Genomic DNA, 17,320 nt, shown 5'->3' with positions numbered 1-17,320 from the left:
TCTAAAAAAGATGGTGGTTTAGCTCTACCTAACTTTAGATTTTACTATTGGGCGAATAATATTCATAACTTAATTTATTGGAAATCAGATTTGGATTCACCATTGTGCCCACAGTGGGTAAATTTAGAATGCAATGAGGCACAGGGATATTCTCTATTCTCCGTTCTGGGTTCTTCTCTTTCTGCCGATTTAGTTAAATTCAATAAACAGATATCCAACCCTGTTGTCAAACATACATTACGAATTTGGTTTCAATTTCGTAAATTTTTTACTCTGAAAAACTTTGCTCTTGATAGCCCTATTTTACTTAATTTTTTTTTCAAACCTTCTTTGACAGATCAAGCTTTTAGCATATGGAAAAGGAAAGGTATAAAATGCTTTCATGATCTCTTTTTTGAAGGTAGTTTGATGTCTTTCGACCAACTTTCCAACAAATTTGAGTTACCTAAATCTAACTTTTTTAGATATCTACAAATCAGAAATTTTTTACATAAAATTCTACCATCCTTCCCCAATTCAACTTCAATGGACTTTTTAGGTATGATTTTTACCTTAAATCCCTATCAGAAGGGATTAGTGGCTTTTATTTATAATATGATTATGAAGATACAACCAGAAATATCAGGTAGAATTAAACAAGAATGGGGAAAAAGAACTTCAATATAATATATCAATAGAAAAATGGGAAAAAAAATTACAAATGGTTAATTCTTCTTCTATATGTGCTAAACATGCTTTAATACAATTTAAAATTGTACATAGAGCTCATATGTCTAAAGATAAACTTGCTCGATTCTACACTCATATTAACCCTCAATGTGACAGATGTCATTCAGATGTGGCTTCATTGACCCATATGTTTTGGTCATGTCCCACCTTATATAACTATTGGAAGGACATATTTGCTACCATTTCCTCAATTTGGAATATCGATTTACAACCTCATTTTATTACTGCAATTTTTGGTATACCAAATGAGGATGGTAATCAGTTTTCCCCTTCAATTAGACGAATGATCGCTTTTGTAACATTAATGGCCAGAAGGTCTATATTGCAAAATTGGGAAGAAGTAAATCCTCCTACCACATTTCAGTGGCTCTCTCAAACTATTTCTTATCTGAGCTTGGAAAAAATTAGAAGCACTATTTTTGACTCATCAGTTAAATTTGAAGAAACTTGGGGACCGTTCATTCGACATTTTCATATGAATTAATCTGACCTCTCCCAGACCTTCTCTCTGTTTATTCTTGTTCTGGTATGGAGTTCCGGAGTTTTTGGCACTATCATATACAAATAAACTGTTATTATTGCCCATGTTAGTTTAGCTTAGTATTTTTTTCTCTCAATATATATTTTTTGCTTGTATTTTTATAATTTTTTCTTTTTCTTTTGATGATTATTCTTATTTTTTTCATATAATTATTATAGGCTTGATTGATAATGTACTATGTTTTCCTGTTGATATTTTAATAGGATATTGTTATCCTATTATTAATTTAATTTCAAGTCTAATGCATTTATAACCTATTCATTATTATGTTATGTTTTTTTTATATATATGAAATTCAATAAAAAGATTGAAAAAGAAAAGAAAGAAGAAGGATGTGGAACCTATTGAAAGGGTGCAGAGGAGATATACAAGGATGTTGCCTGGGTTATGGAACATGCCTTATGAGAATAGGTTGAGTGAACTTGGCCTTTTCTCCTCGGAGTGTCAGAGGACGAGAGGTGACCTGATAGAGGTGTATAAGATGATGAGAGGAATTGATCGTGTGGATTGTCAGAGGCTTTTTCCCAGGACTGAAATTGCTAACAAGAGGGCACAGTTTTAATGTGCTTGGAAGTAGGTCCAGAGGAGATGTCAGGAGTAAGACTTTTTTAACCGCAGAGTGGTGAGTGCATGGAATGGGTGCCGGCAACGGTGGTTGAGGCGGATACAATAAGGTCTTTAAACAAATTCTTGAATAAGTACATGGAGCTTAGGAAAACAGAGGGCTATGGGTAACCCTAGGTAAATTTTAAAGTAACTACATGTTCGGCACAGCATTTTGAGCCAAAGGGCCTTTATTGTGCTGTAGGTTTTCTATGTTCTATGTTTATACGCTCTTTCATTCTCAGAAACATCCTTTTGAACCTGCTGAGCCCTCTCCAATGCCAGCACATCTTTTCTTAGATGAAGAGCTCAAAATTGTTTAAAATACTCAAGGTGAGGCCTCACCAGTACCTTATAAAGCTTCAGTATCACATTCCTGTACTTGTACTCTATACCTCTAAAACTGCATTTGCATTTCACACCACCAACTCTGCCTGCATGTTAATCTTTAGAATCTCTGCTCAGACTCCCAAGTCCCTTTGCACCTCAGGTTTTTGGATTTTCTCCCCGTTGAAAAAATGGGTCTGCAGGTTTATTTCTAACTACCAAAGTGCATATCCAACATTGTATTTCGTTTGTAGCTCCATTGCCCATTCTCCTAATCTAAGTCATTCTGCAGCCTACCTGTTTCCTCAACACTATCTGGCCCTTCACTTATCTTTGTATCATCTGTAATCTTGGCAACAAAGCCAAGTATTCCATCATCTAAATCATTTCATTGCCATTTGCTGACTCTTACCAATCAGCCAATTTTCTAACCATGCCAATAACTTACCATGGGCTTTCAACTTGGTAAGCAGCCTCATTTGTGGCATCTTGTCAAAGGCCTTCTGAAAGTCGAAATATACAACATCCACTGCATTCCCTTTTATCTATCCTACTTGTAATCTCCTCAAAGAATTCCAACAGGTTCGTGCGGCAAGATTTTCACTCAAGGAAACCATGCACACTTTGTCACATTCTTGCCCTGTGTCACCAAGTACTCAATCACCCCATCCTTAACAACCAACTCCAACATCTTCCCAACCACTGAGGTCAGGTTAACTTGTCTTCAATTTCCCTTCAGCTATCTTCCTCCTTTCTTAAAGTGTGGACTGACATTTTTTTCAGTCGTAGGGCACCATGCTAGAGTCTAATGACTTTTGAAAGATCTTGATTTAGTAGTGTTATTTTTTTCTTTTCTTTTTTTGTGTCACCATATTTTTCAATGCTTATTATTTTTTTCTCTTTTGAGACATTGTAAGTGTTACTTACTTCGATGTACTCATTATTTTGGATGATGATAATAATAATAAAAAGATTTGAAAAGAAAGAAAGAAAAGTCATTACTAATGACTCCACAATCTCTACCGTGGAGTCTCAAGATGGTGCTAATGGAGTGAAGCGGTTTTAGGCTTCGCTCCAATCCTTTTACTTTTTTTTACCTACAAGCACCCCCTAATTGATCTGTTTATACCTATTCTAAAGGGGTTCAGACATATGAAATCTTTTTCAATTGTTTGAATCATTTTCAACTCGTTGAAATGTCTAAAGCAAAGGAATCGAAACAGACGAAAGAACCGTTAACTTTGGAAGCAATAGCGAAACTCATGGACGACAGACTTGAAAAACTGGAGAATAAATTAACCTCAAAGCTTTCTACGTTCGATGAAATTTTAAAGACACTTGACACAAAACTTCAATCACTTACACTGGATTCACAAAAACAACAAGCAAGTATTTTAGTTCTTGAAGATGCCGCTCGCCAGAGAGATGCACAATTGAAACTCTGCAACAACAGCAAACTTCGACTTCTCTACTGCTGGATCGTTATAAATCTAAAATCACTGATCTTGAAAACCGCTCTCAAAGACAAAATCTCCGGATAATTGGGATTCCGGAAAAATTTGAGAACGGTGATCTCACTGTATTTTTCTCCAAATTTTTAATGGATGTCCTCGGCTCAGAAGTACTGGATACCCTCCAATAATCGACCATGCACATCGCATTTCTCGTTTTCAATCAGCTTCAGGTTTGAAACCGCGACAAGTAATTCTCCGGATCCATTATCCTCATACCAAAGAACATTTGATCCGGGCTGCCCGGAAAGAGGGTATGATCAGCTTTCAAGATTTTAAATTCCGTATTCTGGAAGATTATAGTCCCGAAGTTTTAAGGTCAAGAATGGCTTTTAAATGGGTTATGTCGGAACTCCATCAGGAAGTCTACAAGCAAGCGCTGTAATTTCCAGCACAATTGAGAGTTACTCTCAAAGACGGGACTGATCGGCTGTTCAAATTTCCAGCAGATGCTCAAATATTCCTTGAAGAATAATACTTTATTGTTTCTACAGGTTGACTAATGTAATAATTAGTTTATAGATTTGGATCTTTTACAAAATGATGATTTTTTTTTAAGTGATGGCTTACACGTATTTCTTACACACGGTAAAAGTCCGTTTTTGGTTTATTCTGAGATTGCTCTTTTTATATTATTATTCTGTTAGTTTTGAAAGTAACTCATTAGAGTTTTCTTTTAAGTTCATATACTCTTTTTTATATTTTTAACATTTAAATATTAAGATTTTTTTTTAAATAAAAAACTTTTCTAAGATGTTGTTTCTTTTCCCCGAAAGACCTTAGTGCTTGGATACGTCACATCCGTTTTGATGTGTCTGAATAAGTTTAAGGACTTTCTTTTAAAACACGAATACAATATTATCCATTTATGGGTTTTATCGTTTTAATTTTTTTAAAAAATCCTTTTGTTTTATATATATAATATTAATTTTATATTTTAATCTTTGTTATACTAACCCTTTCTTATAATATGGGTGGTTTGTATCTTTTATTTAACTTTTTTTGTTTGAGTTGCCGTCTTGAGACATGGGGGTAAATTTAGTATTAGATCGCTTGCTTGCCTCTTTTTGGCTTTTTTCCTGGGGTTTTGAGGTTGGAGGGAGGGGGAGCTTTCTTTTTGCTTGCTTCACGCTTAGTTTCACTTCATGGGGTGATTTGAAACTACAAAAATGATTGCAGTGTCATGACTTCCAGTTCCTCCTTGAACTTACTTCCCTCTTCTGGATTCATGAGTTCATCTTTTTTTAACCTTATGTGTTAATTATAATAAATACTGGCAATATGGATAAGTTTATTAATTTTGTTTCTTGGAATACTAATTGTTTAAATCATCTGATCAAATGGAAAAAAATATTCAAAGTATTCTACAGAATGAATGCTAATATTATCTTTGTACAAGAGACTCATGTGAGGAAGGTGGATAGTCAACTTTTTTTAGGCTTTGGAAAGGCCAACAGTATCACTCGAATTCCCAAGCCAAAGTAAGAGGCGTTTCCATTTTTATAGATTCTTCAACCTCCTTTATACACTATGAAACAATTTCAGACCCACAAGGTAGATTTTTGTTTAATACTGGTCTACTTTTTAACCAAAAAGTTGTTTTAGTTAATGTTAATGCTCCAAACACTGATTGTCCTGAATTTTTTAAGTGTCTATTTACATCCTTTCCTAATTTGAATCTACATGCTGATAATGGGTGGGGATTTTAACTGTTGTTTAAACCCTTTGATGGATAGATCTAAACCCACCCAAGCTCTTCCGAATAAATCGGCCTCTCTTATTAATTCCTTTATGATTGATTCTGGAATTTCTGAAATTTGGCGTTTTTTACACCCCAATGACAAAGAGTTTTCATATTTTTCTCATGTTTATCATAATTACTCAAGAATTGATTACTTTTTTATTGATCACCGTTTACTTACAGATGTTATTGATTGTAAATATGACTCCATTATCAATTCTGACCATGCACCTTTGAAGCTATCTATTAAGACAATGGACTCATCTACTAATGCTAAATCTTGGAGGTTCAACTCTATTTTATTGCAGGATTTAGACTTTCTTAATTTTATTAAACAACAAATTGATTTGTTTTTCTCAATTTATGGGACACTTTTAAAGCATTTATTCGTGGACAGATTATTTCATACTCTGCTGGAGTTAGGAAATGAACTAATTCTAAAATATTAACATTGGTTGATAAATTCAAAGCAATTGATAAGATTTATTCAGTGATCCCCCAGCAAAGAGCTTTATAAAGAAAAAGTTGAACTTCAAATGGAGCATAGTTTGTTATTATCCTCTTCGATTGAAAATCAGTTAATTAAATCTAGAACCCAGTTTTATGTACATGGAGATAAGTCTGGCAAATTATTAGCTAATCAATTGAAAACTGCTACGGTTAAATGACAAATTACTAGGATTCGTAAACGAGATGGCACTCTGACGATCGACCATAAAGAGATAAATAAAGCCTTTCAAGATTTTTATAATTCTTTATATCAATCAGAATTTGAGGATTCTTCTATAATAGATGCATTTTTAAGAAAATTGAATATCTCAAAATTAACAACAGAGGATAGTGTATTCTTAGATGCACCTATTACAGAAACTGAAATAAAAGAGGCTACTTTTTCAATGAATTCCGGTAAAGCTTCTGGTCTGGATGGTTATACTGTAGAATTTTTAAAATCCTTTTCCTCTATACTCGCTCCTTGGCTTTGTAAAATTTTTAAAGATGCGTTAACTATAGGTAAATTGCCACAATCTATTTATGAAGCCTCTATTTCTTTAATTCTTAAAAAAGATAAAGACCCCACTGTATGTGCATCCTATCGGCCTATATCCTTGCTGAATATGGATTTTAAGATTTTTAGTAAAAATTTTGGCCACTAGATTAGAAAATATATTACCTCGAATTATTTCTGAAGATCAGACTGGATTTATTAAAAACCGCTACTCATCGTTTAACATTAAGAAATTAATTAATATTATTTATACTCCTTCATCCAAAATACCAGAATGTGTCATTTCCTTCGATGCTGAAAAAGCATCTGATAAGAGTTGAATGGCCATATTTATTTAATACGTTGCAACATTTTAATTTTAGTTCGAAATTTATATCATGGATTAAATTAATATACTATAAACCTTTGGCTTTGGTCTTTACCAATAATCAAAGATCTCCTTTTTTTCAGTTATTCCATGGTACAAGGCAAGGCTGTCCTTTAAGTCCTTTACTATTTGACATTGTTTTGGAACCTTTAGCTATAGCCATTCGTGAATCACCTAATATTTTGGGTATTACTCGTGGGGAAGGGATGTATGTTATCATTATATGCTGATGATTTGTTACTATACATATCTGACCCTGAGAGATCTATTCCTGCTATTTCGTCCTTGCTTGCTCAGTTTAGTAACTTTTCTGGTTACAAATTGAATTTTAATAAGAGCGAATTATTTCCATTAAACATGCAAGTTCCAATTTATAAACATTTACCATTTAAAGTTGTCACAGATTATTTTACTTATTTGGGTATTAAAATTACCAAAAAACATAAAGATTTATTTAAAGTTAATTTTTTACCTTTAATTGACCAAATTAAGCAACTTGTTACCAGGTGGTCTTCATTATCTTTACCATTGGTTGGTCGAATTAATGCTGTTAAGATGATGGTATTACCCAAATTCTTATATTTATTTCAAGCATTACCAATTTTTATTCCTAAATCTTTTTTTTTATATTATTGACTCCAAGATATCTTCCTATCTGTGGCAGAATAAAAATCCTAGACTAAGCAAAAAGTATTTACAGAAGCCTAAGAAGGAGTGTGGTTTGGCTTTGCCAAACCTGAGATTTTACTATTGGGCAGTTAATATACGATATTTAATATTTTGGACACAAGAATCGACTATAGCAGCTTGCCCACAATGGGTAAATTTGGAATGTAAATCTGTACAAGACTTTTCATTGTTTTCAATTTTAGGATTTTCACTTCCTTTTTCTTTATCTAAATTGAATAAACTAATCCTATAACTAATAACTATAACTAATCCTATAGTTAAACATACATTGCGAATATGGTTTCAATTTCATAAATTTTTTGGCTTGAATAAGTTTATCTTATCAAGCCCTATAATATCTAACTTTCTTTTTCAGCCCTCTTTCATGGATCAAGCCTTTGTTTTATGGAAAACAAAAGGTATAACATGTTTTTGTGATCTAGTTTTAGATAATTATTTTATGTCCTTTGAACAGCTATCTAATAAATATAATTTACCTAAAATTCATTTTTTTTTAGATATTTGCAAGTTAGAATTTTTTTGAATAATGAGTTACAGTCTTTTCCGAAATTATGTCCATCGGACATTACAGAAATTTTTTTAGCTCTGAATCCTTGTCAGAAGGGTTTAGTAGCCATCATTTATAATTTGATCATGAAAATACAGCCAGAAGTATCAGAACAAATTAAGAAGGAATGGGAAAAAGAACTTCATTGTCTTATACCCACTGAGCAGTGGGAGAAAATTTTACAATGTCAATTCTTCTTCTATTTGTGCTAAACATGTCCTAATACAATTTAAGGTTGTACATAGAGCTCATATGTCTAAGGATAAACTTGCTCGATTTTATTCTTATGTTAATCCAACCTGTGACAGATGTCATTCTGAAGTTGCTTCATTGACCCACGTTTTGGTCTTGCCCTTGTTTGCAAAATTACTGGAAAGATATTTTCGGTATTATATCAACAGTTCTGAATATCAATTTTCAACCGCATCCTATTACTACAATTTTCAGTTTACCAATGGCGGATAATATTCATTTATCCCCCTCAGCTCAACGGATGATTGCATTTGTTACATTAATGGCTATAAGATCTATTCTATTGAATTGGAAAGAAATTAATCCTCCAACTATATTTCAGTGGTTTTCTCAAACTATCTCTTGTTTGAGCTTAGAAAAAATTATAAGTGTTGTCTTTGATCCTTCAGTTAAATTTGAAGAAACTTGGAGACCATTTATTCAACATTTTCATATGAGTTAAATTGTCTTTTCCTAAATCTCACTTTTATTATCCTTAATTATTTGGATGGAGGTACGGAGTTATTGGCACTACTGTATATATTTGACATAATGCAATGGCCCATGTTGGTTAGTTTTTTTTTTCTTTTTCTCTTTTTTTTGGGTTTTTTTTTAAGTCTTTTGTTCGTAATTACCATGAGTTTGGGAGGTTATTATATATTGATTATCATCTATTTGAATGTTTATTTAAACTATTAACTATGTACTCTCAAACTCCCTGTATTCATGTTTCATTTATGTTTGTTTAAAAATTAATAAAAAGATTTAAAAAGAAAGAATCTCTACCGCTATCTCTTTCAGGACTCTAGGGTGCAGTTCATCTGGTCCAGATGATTTATGTACCCTTAGGTCGTGTAGCTCTTTGGGCATCTTCTCCTTTGTAATAACTGTACCCCCTTCTCTTCCCTCACACCGTTCGACATCTTGGCACACTGCTAGTGTCTTCCACAGTGAAGACTGATGCAAAATATTCATCTGTTCATCTGCTATCACTTTGTCCCGTTATTCTTCTCCATCCTCATTTTCTAGTGGTCCTATATCCACTCTCAGCTCTCTTATTTTTTAAATACTTGAAAAAGCTTTTACTATCTACTTTGATATTATTTGCTAGATTGCTTTCATCTGCCATCCAATTCCTGAATGGACTTTGAAGCTCTGAACACTACCTCACTTTTTAATATACAGTATTTCTATTTTTGCACATTTTTAAATAATCTATTCAATATATGTAATTGATTTACTTGTTTATTTATTATGTTTTATTTTATTTATTATTATTTTTTTCCTCTCGGCTAGATTATGTATTGCATTGAACTGCTGCTGCTAAGTTAACAAATTTCACGAACCTGGCTCTGTTTCATATTTCATCTTTTCTCCCCTTTATGGAAGAATTTAAGGTGGGGGGATATATGGGAGACAGCTTAAAGGTCGGCACAACATCGTGGGCCGAAGGGCCTGTACTATTCTATCTGTGTTCTCCTAATGATCTTTAAGTTGCACTCTGTATGTTTTTAAAAGCTTCCCAATTCTCTATCTTCGCACTAATTTTTGCTTTGTTACATGCCCTCTCTTTTGCTTTTACATTAGCTTTGACTTCCCTTGTCAGCCACAGTTGTACTATTTTGCCATCTGATTATATTTCTTTGTTTTTGGAATATATCTACCCTGCACATAACTAATTTTTCCCAGAAACTCCCGCCATTGCTGCAGTGCTGTCACTCTTGCCAGCATCTTCTGCTGATTTGCTTTGGCCAACTCCTCTCTCATACCACTGTAATTGTCCTTTACTCCAGTGAAGACTTTGCATTCTCCCTGTCAAATTTCAAGTTAAACTCAGATTGTGATCACTGCCTCCTAAGGGTTATTTTACCTTAAGCTCCCTAGCGCCTCCAGTTCATTACAAAACACCTAATATGGTATAGCTGATCCCCTAGTAGGGTCAATGACAAACTGCTCTAAAAAGCCATCTCTTAGGCATTCAACAAATTCACTCTCTTGAGAGGTCCATTACCAACCAGATTTTCCTAATTACCCCACATGTTAAAATCTCCCATGACTATGATAACATTGCCTTTTTGACATGCAATTTCTATTTCCTGTTGTAATCTGTGGTCTATATTCCAGCTACTGTTGGGAGGCCTGTATATAACTACTATCAGGATCCTTTCAGCCTTGCAGTATCTTAACTCAACCCACATGGATTTGACATCTTCTGATCCTATGTGACATCCTTCTTCTCATTCGATGCCATTCTTCACCAGCAGAACCATGCCATCCCTTCTGCCTCCATTCCTAACCCTCCGATACGACGTGTAACCTTGGACATTTAGCTAACTACAACTATCCTTCAGCTACAATTCAGTGATGGCCACAACATCATACCTGGCAATCTGTAATATTGTAACCAGATCAAGTCCTTTGTAAAAGGATGCAAGGGGATGAAGTCTTTTGTGAAAGGATGCATGGGGATCAAGTCCTTTGCAAAAGGGTGCAAGGGGATCAAGTCCTTTGTAAAAAGATGCTCCTCCATTTCATCATGGCTGATCCAATTTTCTCTGTAGACCCAATCTCCTGCCTTCTCGTATCACTTCATGCCCTGACCAATCAAGAATCTATCAACCTCTGATTTAAATAAACATAAAGGCTTGGCCTGTTGCAAAGAATTTCACAGATTCATCACTCTCAGGCTAAAGAAATTCCTCCTGATCTCCATTCTAAAAGGACACCCCTCTATTCTGAGGCTGTGTCTTCAGGTCTTCGACTGTCCCACCATAATGAAGATCCTCTCCATATCCACTCTATCAAGGCCTTTCACTGTTCAACAGGTTTGATGAGGTCACCCTCATTCTTCTGAATTCTAGCAAATACAGGTGCAAAGCTAACAAGCACTCTTCTTATGACAAGCCATTCAATCTGGAATCGTTTTCATGAACCTCCTTTAAACCTTCTCCAGTTTCAGCATGTCCTTTCTATAAGGGGCCCAAAACTGCTCACAATACTCCAAGTTAGGCCTCATGAATGTTTTAAACACATTAACTCCTTGCTTTTATATTCTAGTCCTCTTAAAATGAATGCTAACATCACATTTGCCTTCCTCACCAGACTCAACCAAATTAACCTTTATTTAATCTTGCACAAGTCTCACAAGTCCCTTGGGCCTCAGTTCTTCATATTTTCTCTCCATTTAGAAAATAGTCTACACTTACATTTCAGAATCAGATTTATTATCACCGGCATGTGTCGTGAAATTTGTTAGCTTAGCAGCAGCAGTTCATTGCAATGCATATTGGAGAAGAAAAAAGATAATAACAAATAAGTAAGTAAATCAGTTACAGTATATGTATAAGGAATAGATTAAAAATTGTCCAAAAACAGAAATAATATATCAAAAAGATCAGGCAGTGTTCACACGATCAATGTCCATTTAGAAATCAGATGTCAGAGGGGAAGAAGCTGTTCCTGAATCGCTGAATGTATGCATTCAGGCTTCTGTACCTCTTACCTGATGGTAACAGTGAGAAAAGGGCATGTCCTGGGTACTGAGGTCGTTAATAATGGACTCTGCCTTTCTGAGACACCGCTCCTTTAAGATATCCTGGGTACTTTGTAAACTATTACCCAAGATGGAGCCATCTAAATTTATGACCGTTTGCAGCTTCTTTCGGTCCTGTGTAGTAGCCTTCAACCAAATCCTTGACAATACACTTCCCAATACTGTATTCTATTTGCCACTTCTTTGCCCATTCTCATATTCTGTCTAAGTCCTCAAAACTACTGCCTCACCACCTATCTTTGTTCCGGCTGCAAACTTTGTCATCAATTTCATTGACCTATAACGTAAAAATAATTGATCTGCACACAGACCCCTGTAGAACACCACAGGTCTTAGGCAGCCAACCAGAAATAACAAGCAAAATAGACAAAGGAAAATTGGCTGATGTTGTGTACTTGGATTTTCAGAAGGCCATTGTATTAACGTCAGAGAAAGAGAGTTTAAAGAAGATTTGCAGAGCAAGTTATTTGCAGAGAGTGGTGCATGAAATGCTCTGCTAGTGGAGGTGGTGGAACCTGATCTGCCTGCAATGCTTCAGAGGCATTAGACAGAGCCTATGGTATTATAGGCATATTGAGCCTATGGTATTATAGGATAGCTTCTGTCATGGATAAAGCAGTGGCTGATTGGCAGGAGGAAAAGAGTGGGAATAAGGGGAGCCTTTTCTGGTTGGCTGCTGGTGACTAGTAGTTGTTCCACAGGGGTCTGTGTAGGGAGCAAATCTTTTTACATTATGTGACAATGATTCGGATGACAGACTTGATGGCTTTGTTACAAAGTCTGCAGACAATATGAAGATAGTGGAGGAGCAGATAGTTTTGAGGAAGTGGAGAGGCTACTGAAAGACAAACAGATTAGGAGAATGGGCAAGGAAATGATAGATGCAATACAGTGTTGAGAAGTGTATGGCCATGCACTTTGGTAGCAGGAATGAAGCAGGTAGCTATTTTCTAAATGGAGAGAAAATTTAAAAAATAATGGTGCAAAGGGACTTGGGAGTCCTTGTGCAGGATCCCCCAACAGATAATTTGCAGGTTGAGTTTGTGATGAGGAAGACAGATACGATGTTACCATTCATTTAAAGGGGGCTACAACAGAAAAGAAAGAACATCACATTGAAACTCTATAAAGCATGGATGAAGCCTCTTTTGGAGCATTATGAGCAGCTTTGGGCCCCTTATCTCAGAAAGATGTGCTGAAACTGAAGAAGGTTCAAAGGAGGTTCATGAAAATGATTCCAAGATTGAATGGCTTGTCACATTAAAAGAATTGGATGGCTCTGGACTTGTACTCACTAGAATTTAGAAGAACGAGGGTGACCTCACTGAAACCTATTGACCAGTGAAAGGACTTGATAACAGTGGATGCAGAGCAGATGGGAGAGTCAAAGACCAGAGGACACTATCTCAGAATAGAGGGATGTCCTTTTAGAACAGAGATGAGGAGGATTTTCTTTAACCAGAAAGTGGTGAAACTGTAGAATTTGTTACCACAGTCAGCTGTGGAGGCCGTCTTTATGTATATTTGAGGCAGAGGTTGATATATTCTAGATTAGTCATGACTTGAAGGGACACCGGGAGAAGGCAGGAGATTGAGGCTGACAGTAAAATTGTATCAGCTATGATGAAATAGCAGAGCAGACTCAATGGGTCAAAAGGCATACTTCTGCTCCTATATCTTATAGTCTTTGCTTTTATCATGGCTTTGACTTCATGTGTTTGCCACAGTTGTGTCAGCTTGCCTTTAGAATACTTCTTCCTCTTTGGGTTGTATATATCTTGCCCCTTTAGAATTGCTCCTAGGAATTCCAGCCACTGCTGCTCTGCCTTCATCCATGCCAGTGTTCTTTTCCCATCAACTCTAGCCAACTTCGCTCTCATGCTTCTGCAATTCCCTTTACTCCACTGTAATACTAATACATCTGACTTTAGCTTCTTCTCAAATTTTGGGATGAATCCAGTCATACTATGATCATTTTCCCCTAAGGGATCTTTTACCTTAAGCTCTCTAATGGTTTCTGGTTCACTGCACAACATCTTTCTGGTTCACTGCACAACACCCAATCCAGAATAGCAGATCCCTCAGCGGGCTCAACCACAAGCTGCTCTTAAAAAGCCATCACGTTGGCACTCCAGAAAACCCCCCTCCTAGAATCCAGCACCAATCTGATTCTTGCAATCTACCTGCACAGAAAGTAACTATCAAGTTTAGATTTGGAAGACTGAAGGTATAACTTTCGACTGCCTATTACTAGTGGTCTTCCTCAGGGGTCAGTATTGGGACTGCTACTTTTTACATTGCTTGTCAATGATTTAGACTATGGAATTGATGGCTTTTAATGCAAGCAGTACCATGAATAAACTGGGTGAGCTGAAAGTACGGATCAGTACTTGAAGCTGTGATGTTGTGGCCATTAATGAGACTTGGATGGCTCAGGGGCAAGAATGGCTACTTAGAGTGCCAGGATTTAGATGTTTCAGAAAGGACAGGGAGGGAGGCAACAGAGGTGGGGGTTTGGCACTGCTGATCAGAGAGAGTGTCATGGCTGCAGAAAAGGAGGAAGTCATAGGGGGATTGTCTAGAGTCCCCTGTGGGTGTAAGTTAGGAACAGGAAGGGGTCAATAACTCTACTGGGTGTTTTTTTATAGACCACCCAATAGTAACAGGGACATCGAGGAACAGATAGAGAGAGAGATTCTGGAAAAGTATAATAATAACAAGGTTGTCATGGTGGGAGATTTTAATTTCCCCAATATTGACTGGCATCTTCCAAGAGCGAGTGGTTTAGATGGAGTGGAGCTTGCTAGGTGTGTTCAGGAAGGTTTCCTGACACAATATGTAGATAAGCCTACAAGAGGAGAGGCTGCACTTGATCTGGCATTGGGAAATTAACCTGGTCAGGTGTCAGATCTCTCAGAGAGTGATCATAGCTTTATCTCCTTTCCCATAGCATTGGAGAGGGATAGGAGCAGACAAGTTAGGAAAGTGTTTAATTGGAGTAAGGGGAAATATGAAGCTATCAGGCAGGAACTTGGAAGCAAAATTGGGAACAAATGTTCTCAGGAAAATATACCGCAGAAATATGGCAAATGTTCAGGGATATTTGCATGGTGTTCTACATAGGTATATTCCGATGAGACAGGGAAAGGACAGTAGAGTACAGGAACTATGGTGTACAACTGTTGAAAATCTACTCAAGAAGAAAAGCGACCCCCTCCAAGCTGATTGCTAAACTTCACCAGCTTGGTATCAGCTCATCCCTCGGCAATTCAGGCAACATCCTGGTGAAACATTTTTTAATCAGAGAGTGATGGAGACCTGGAACTCAATGTACTTAAACAGAACTTGGTCATTCCTCTTGAGGGCTACTTATCAAACGATGGGTTTATGGGGTTAGATGTAACAGCCAGAATGGCCTAGCATGTCTCAATAGTTTTCTTTGATTCAGGATGACAGCTGCAGCTCTAGGCTCTAGAAAGGAGCTCTCTTACCAAAGCAACAAACCCCAGATGGTGTACTAGTTTTTGCTTAACCGTTAAGAATTACTGCAGTGCTTGTGAAGACATAGACTGTGCCACTCTTACCTTCGCATCCAACGGCCTCCCTTCTTTCACTACAGGATAAAACCTGGGAGCTTGACTTGGATCCTTTAACCTAGGCGTGCGAGGTGTACGAGGGGTCCGTGCACCCCGGTAGCTTGGGGATTCTGGCACTGTTGTTGGCAGAGATCGTGCCACACAAGATATCGGAGGTTCAGCAGCACCAAACAACTTGTTGGCCAGTGCATCTGTAGGTACTAGAAACATAAGACCATAAGATATAGGAGCAGAAGTAGGCCATTCAGCCCATCAAGTCTGCTCCACCATTCTATCACGGGCCAATCCAATTCTTTCAATCATCCCCTGCCTTCTCCCCACACCTTTTGATGCCCTGGCTAATCAAGAACCTATCTATCTCTGCCTAAATGCACCCAATGACTTGGCCTCCACAGCTGCTCGTAGCAACAAATTCCAGATTTACCCTCTGACTAAAGTAATTTCCTCTTATCTCTGTTCTAAATGGACATCCTTCAAACTTGAATACGTGCTCTCTTGTCCTAGACTCCCCTATCATGGGAAATAACTTTGCCATATCTAATCTGTTCAGGCCTTTTAACTTTTGGAATGTTTCAATGGGAACCCCCCCCTCAATCTCCTGAACTCCAGGGAATACAGCTCAAGAACTGCCAGGCATTCCTCGTACAGTAACCCTTTCGTTCCTGGAATCATTTGTGAATCTTCTCTGAACCTTCTCCAATGTCAGTATATCCTTTCTAAAATGAGCCCAAGACTGTACACAATAGTCCAAGTAAATAAGGTTCCTGTTACATCAAAGATACAGACCAAAAGCTTGCATTTAAATTGTTGTAGAGACTTCCGGTAAGATGGCGATTGTTTAGTCGCTCCGAGCTTTTGCTCCGTTATACTTCCTATCTTTGCACTATATGTATCCCTTCTTAAACCTTAGTTAGTTATTTTATTAGTTCTCTTTTACCTGCCTGCGAACACATCTATCTTATAATGGCTACCAAAAGTACTAAAACCAGGAAAAAGGAAACTTCCACAGCTCTGTTGGCTGAGATTCTCGTTGTTTTGGAACAACATTGACAAGATATTTTAACGGATTTTAAGACTGAATTTAGAACTTCTTTCAACCAGCTGGATTTCAAATTGGATCAGATTAATGCCAGAGTGGATGAACATGCTGAACATTTATCTCGCATTGACTTAACTTCTGAAGATTGAAAACGCCATGTTCAACACCTTGAAAGTTTCTGCTCCAACCTAGCGGAGAAGAACAGTAAACTTTCTTCCAAAATGGTGGATCTTGAAAATCGGAGCAGACGTTGCAATCTACAAATTCTTGGTTTGCCAGAGGCCACCGAAAAGGGCTCTTCCGTTGAATTTTTTCATCTTTTCTCTGTGAGATTTTTGGGAAAGAATTTCTTTCGACTCCACCTGAGCTTGAAAGGGCTCACAGGATTTATGTTCCTCGTGCAACTTTGGGTTCCCGTCCACGGCCAGTTATTTTATGCTTTCATCGATACCAGGTGAAAAACCGTTTGATTATGGAGGCACGCCACAGAGGTACTTTTGCTTTTCAAAATACGATCATTTGTTTTGTGGAGGATTATGCCCCCCAGGTTCTGAAGATGCATGCTGAGTTTAAAGGTGTAATGAAAGTGCTTTTTGATCGCGGATTCAGACCCTCTCTTCGAAATCCAGCCGATCTTCGAATTACGCTTACTACTGGAGATTATAAGTGGTTTAAATCACTGAAGGAGGCTGAGGTGTTTGTTGGAAGTCTTCCAGCCATCTCGTCTTCTTCGGAACCGATCTGACCTTCTAAAATGGTTGATAAGTTCTTCTCGAAGTAAAGCTATTTTTTCCAAACTCAGACTTTACTTGAATAATTCAGACATTAACTATTGAAAC

At 36.9% G+C, this 17,320-nt stretch overlaps 2 protein-coding genes across 4 annotated transcripts in view; both read right to left on the bottom strand.

The window, feature by feature from the left end:
- larp1 (La ribonucleoprotein 1, translational regulator) overlaps positions 1–17,320 on the bottom strand; it is a 236,116-nt gene that overhangs the window by 32,442 nt on the left and 186,354 nt on the right. For all 3 annotated transcript variants that reach the window (XM_059990743.1, XM_059990745.1, XM_059990744.1), the window contains exon 14: positions 15,431–15,642. In XM_059990743.1, the coding sequence (XP_059846726.1) occupies positions 15,431–15,642 (212 nt within the window). The remainder of the gene's footprint in view (positions 1–15,430; positions 15,643–17,320) is intronic.
- LOC132405715 (uncharacterized) overlaps positions 1–17,320 on the bottom strand; it is a 321,522-nt gene that overhangs the window by 241,483 nt on the left and 62,719 nt on the right. The gene's annotated exons all lie outside the window — the stretch shown is intronic.

Source organism: Hypanus sabinus, chromosome 15 (genome assembly GCF_030144855.1).
Source record: "Hypanus sabinus isolate sHypSab1 chromosome 15, sHypSab1.hap1, whole genome shotgun sequence".
Classification (NCBI taxonomy): Eukaryota; Metazoa; Chordata; class Chondrichthyes; order Myliobatiformes; family Dasyatidae; genus Hypanus; species Hypanus sabinus.
This window is presented reverse-complemented; position numbering and strand designations above follow the sequence as displayed.